Below are 4503 nucleotides of genomic sequence, written 5' to 3' on the forward strand. Positions count from 1 at the left end.
TGAGAATGAAGCCATTTTGAACAGGAACTTAAGGGTTATCAGAGTATGTTTTGTTTATTAATCCAGTTACTTCAATTGATTCACAATACCTCCAGGTTTCTCAGATTTAGATCAAAATTCACACACAGGATAATATTATAATAATAATAATAATAAAATACACAAGGCACGGTTGTTCCTAATAGATTTCATAATTTATTAAATCTTAAATCATATTCTAAACAATGATAAAAACATCAGTGGTTACATTAGAATTATAAAGCAATACTTATACAGTCCTTATACAGCAAGATTTATAAAAACTACCATAAAAACTTGAGTTATTTTAAAATATACTGAAATAATACTGGAAAATAAGGTCAGTGTTTTATAAAATAGACATTAAACTGTTTCCCAGAGAGTTCAGAGTTCAGAAGAGATCTATGACCTCATCACGGGTTACTGCAGAGGCCCAGAAACTCAAAACTCAGTACATCTAAACTGGACTGGCTACTCGAAAGTGTCTGTAGGTGTGAATGTGTGAGTGTGTGTCGCCCTGTGAAGGACTGGCGCCATCTCCAGGGTGTGTTCCCACCTTGCGCCCAGTGATTCCGGGTAGGCGCCGGACCCACCGCGACCCTGAACTGGATAAGGGTCACAGACGATGAATGAATGAACGGAAATGTAAAAACCCACACGAAGACGGCTTTGATATTAAAACATGCCCTAAAGGCTGATATGTGAAATGAGCGCTGTCCTGATTGGCCGTTCTGTATTGTGCCTTGTTCAGGAAGTTCAGCCTGCTCTGAAACCCACTTCACTATGAAGGGGGCGTGGCTAAACTGCTGTAGGCAGAGAAGACAGATGTATGTAGAAGCATTTATCTTGTGACATCATAAAAACAAGCCGTTTTGCTGCTTAGCTTCTGTGTATGATTTGTGAGGTATCTGTGGTTAGCAGCGTGTTCTGAAACTTTAAAACACTTCATGATGAGCTCTTTGACACCGTGAACCCTAACCCTACCGTTTTCATTTTGACGTCGTGACTCAGGAAGGGTTTAACGTACAGACACCATCCACACTTCACAGCAACCTGCAGGACCTCGTCTCTCCAGCCACATTCACTCAAATCTGACGAAGCGTAATCAAAACACAGACTTAAAAACACAACGAAACAAACACGATCCAGAGGTCGGAACATTCAGCAGCATCTCGTCCAGTGATGTTATTGAGGAACATCCAATCACCTCCTGCCGATGCTAGTTCCCGCCCACACGTCCTGCGTCACACGTAAATACATCGCACTGAGAATTACAACGGTCTCCGTTTCCGTGCCATGAATCGGACTCAGTGGTAGTTGGTAGTTTCCCAAGTGTTTTCACATTTTCCATTCGAGGCCTAGACTCAGTTTTGTTCAGTGACTCGGACATCGTTAGCCGTCAGAGATTAAAGGGATTAATTAACAAACACTACAACAATGCATTTGTGTAAACAGTGTTAGAAACAATAAGAACTGTGCAATTAATCGACAATCCTTCCATAATTAACATTAAAAACTGAGACAATAGAGACCTGGAGCAGCAGTAAACGCCCAGTTCTGAAGGTCCTTAGATGTTCATTAGATCACAGTTACACTGTACGTCTGTAGTGTGTCATTCCGAGTTCCCTGCTCCTCGTACGTGTGGCTCTGCTCTCATCTGCAGTGGAATTCCTTCTTCCGTGTTTCCTGCTCGTCCTGCACAGATCACACAGCTTGTTTGAGAAAGAGTGAAAGCAGTTTGCTGGAGGATGACGAGAGACAAGCAGGATTCTCTCAGCTCACCTTTCTGTACCTGATTATTCGAAGCTGCCGCGTGTCGATTCCTCTGTCCTCGTCCAAACCACTGCTGCAGCGGCCAGCACACGTGCCTCTTTCTGCTTGGGGTGAGATCTACAGCCGTAACGACAACACAGAAAAACCTTCAACAGACGGCAGACTGCTTTATGAATGAAATCTTCTGTCGAGACATTAATCTCCCCCCTGGCTCCTCATGCCTCGAGAAGAGCTCTGAATCTTGTGACTCAAAACTGACCAACTTTCACCAAGACACAGATTCTGGAGCATCTCAACATTCCTTGACTCGTTCTAGCATTTCTCTCTAGATTTACAGTGAACATGTAAAAATATGACGTGATGGAGAGGGTTTTGACTGAAGAAGTGAAACCAGACAGTGGTGGTGATTGCAACAAGACGCCTTCCTTTAAATGCACCGCCTCACGCCTGAATCACTGCTTCACTGGAGTTTTGAGTGAAGATTTTGGCCTGAATCATGTGAGGAGTGTGGTGTGTTCTCTCTGTGTCTGCGTGGGTTTCCTCCGGGTGACTGTCTGTGAGGAGTGTGGTGTGTTCTCCCTGTGTCTGTGTGGGTTTCCTCCGGGTGACTGTCTGTGAGGAGTGTGGTGTGTTCTCCCTGTGTCTGTGTGGGTTTCCTCTGGGTGACTGTCTGTGAGGAGTGTGGTGTGTTCTCCCTGTGTCTGCGTGGGTTTCCTCCGGGTGACTGTCTGTGAGGAGTGTGGTGTGTTCTCTCTGTGTCTGCGTGGGTTTCCTCCGGGTGACTGTCTGTGAGGAGTGTGGTGTGTTCTCCCTGTGTCCGCGTGGGTTTCCTCCCCCATTAATATTTTTAAACAAAATTATAAACTGAGTTCTTAAATAAGGACAGCGCCCTCTAATGACCGCCACCCAGTGACAGATGCTGTAACTAATGCATATTGAAATGTTGAAAATGTGTTTAAAAATAATATAATTATTGAAATATTTTATATTGTGATATATACTGATATTGAATTATTGCCCTACATCAGACCACTTTGAAAGACTTTATTTACATCACAAACATTGAATTAAACTGTAGAAATTCAACTGGGCAAACCACTTTTGGCTTAAGTTCTCAGGCTTATTGAGAGACCCAGCTTTAGGAAACGTCTCCCGCAGGTTTGTCCCGCTGGGGTTCATATTAAACTTTATTTCCCAGAGCAACCAGCAGTGACAGAAACACCACTCTGAATACAAGGACCTTAAAGAAACTTAAATAACTGCCCTTTTAGAAGGAAGCAAGTATAAAGGAATTAATAAATACATTTAAGGGGGAAACAGTGGCATCAAAACAACAACAAAACACTGCACTACTTCACCTGCAGCTGGAGCAGCCTGAGCAGACACCACAGCTTTGCAGACGCGTGTCCTGATGGTCTGCACACAGTCCGGCGCTTTGGGAAGGAAGTGTCCAGCCCATATGGAGTCGTGCGGATGTTTAGGGAACACGGACCTCAGCATGTGCTCCAGGAGCTCCACAGATTCTCCACTTTCTGGACTTTCGCTGCCAGAATGGACCAGTCCCAGCAGGGCCGGCCGGACTCCATGTCCCTCTGTCCTCATCCTGACATCCTTCAGCACCTCCCTCATACTCGCTCGGTTAGCTTTATCACTGACAAAGCCATCCCTGAACAGGAATATCACTATGGCACAGTGCATGGCTCTTCCCTGGTCAGATTTAGCCCTGATTCTAGCCCCTACCTCTGGCCTGCATTCACCCTTTGACCCCTGAGACCCAGTACAGCATTTTGACTTCATCTCTCCATTGAGGTTGATTTCCTCGTGAGGATCCTCCGCAGGAAACACATCAGCAACAAACTCCTTCATCAAACCGCATTTACACTCCCCTTCCTTTCTGTTTACGTCGCCCACCAAGTAAACATTCCCTTTCCCTCCGATCTGCTTCAGCACCTGACGGAATTCCTCGTCCTCCGCTGGGAACGGGACTCTGTTCAGCTGCAGCTCCGACGCCATGGCTCCGAACTGGCCACTTTTCTCATTTAAAACCGCAAAATAACCTCTAGTTTCCAAGGATTAAGTCTCACCCAACTCTAATCCACTTAAGCACACGAAGAGTTAGAGCTGGCCACTCTCCGCCCCCCCGCTCTGATTGGCTCATAGCTTATACGCTCAAGAAATCTACCAATAGGAGCGTTTCTTGTGTACAAAGGAGTAGCCAATCAGAGCTTGCCGAGGGCGGGACATTTCCTAAATACGTGTGTGCCTCAAATGCGGTGTGGAATTAAAGGAACACTACGGTACATTTTTTACCGTAAAATTACAGCTTCATTGTGATGCTCCACTGAGCTGTAATCGGGAAAATAGAACCTTTGTCCGTGCTACTCTAGGCTCAGCACTGCAGAAACTGCACTATGTGTCTTTTGGAGAAGGGTAAGAAGCCACCACCACCCCTCTCCCTTTCAATTGATTTCAGTACGGTGCTGTAAACGTTATTTACACTAGGGGGAGCCCCAGCAGCAAAAATCCAGCGTTCATTTAAATCCTTTAGCAAGCTACAAACAGAAATATCCTTTGTTCTTATTATTTTCCCAAACAGACACACAACAACCTATATATTGTACTAAAAATTCATAAAAAACTTTTTCTGAGCAAAAGTACCACAATTTTGTCGTACTATTACTGTGTTAAAAGAAGATTTCCAGCAAGTTTAAT

At 44.6% G+C, this 4503-nt stretch overlaps 1 protein-coding gene across 2 annotated transcripts; it reads right to left on the reverse strand.

Moving 5' to 3' along the window:
• Positions 1–247: 247 nt before the first annotated feature.
• Positions 248–3911, reverse strand: LOC136681736 (uncharacterized protein C2orf72 homolog). 2 transcript variants are annotated; one of them, XM_066658715.1, is made up of 3 exons: positions 3150–3911; positions 1811–1908; positions 248–1713 (listed from the first exon to the last, which is right to left on the reverse strand). In XM_066658715.1, the coding sequence occupies exons 1-3, from the start codon at positions 3802–3804 to the stop codon at positions 1672–1674; spliced, it is 795 nt and encodes a 264-aa protein (XP_066514812.1). In that variant the 5' UTR covers positions 3805–3911; the 3' UTR covers positions 248–1671. The 2 variants fall into 2 exon arrangements, with proteins under 2 accessions (XP_066514812.1, XP_066514811.1); XM_066658714.1 differs by having other exon boundaries at positions 1801–1908.
• Between the last annotated feature and the right edge of the window lie 592 nt (positions 3912–4503).

Source organism: Hoplias malabaricus, unplaced genomic scaffold (assembly GCF_029633855.1).
Source record: "Hoplias malabaricus isolate fHopMal1 unplaced genomic scaffold, fHopMal1.hap1 scaffold_177, whole genome shotgun sequence".
Taxonomy (NCBI): domain Eukaryota; kingdom Metazoa; phylum Chordata; class Actinopteri; order Characiformes; family Erythrinidae; genus Hoplias; species Hoplias malabaricus.

What these genes read in the sequence shown, in the direction of transcription:
- LOC136681736 (XM_066658714.1), bottom strand. Translation starts at nt 3,804, where the DNA reads ATGGCGTCGGAGCTGCAGCTGAACAGAGTCCCGTTCCCAGCGGAGGAC. An exon ending in TCAGGCTGCTCCAGCTGCAG is followed by an intron (nt 1,909 to 3,149) that starts GTGAAGTAGTGC and finishes TTACGGCTGTAG; the next exon opens with ATCTCACCCCAAGCAGAAAG. An exon ending in GAATAATCAGGTACAGAAAG is followed by an intron (nt 1,714 to 1,800) that starts GTGAGCTGAGAG and finishes TGATCTGTGCAG; the next exon opens with GACGAGCAGGAAACACGGAA.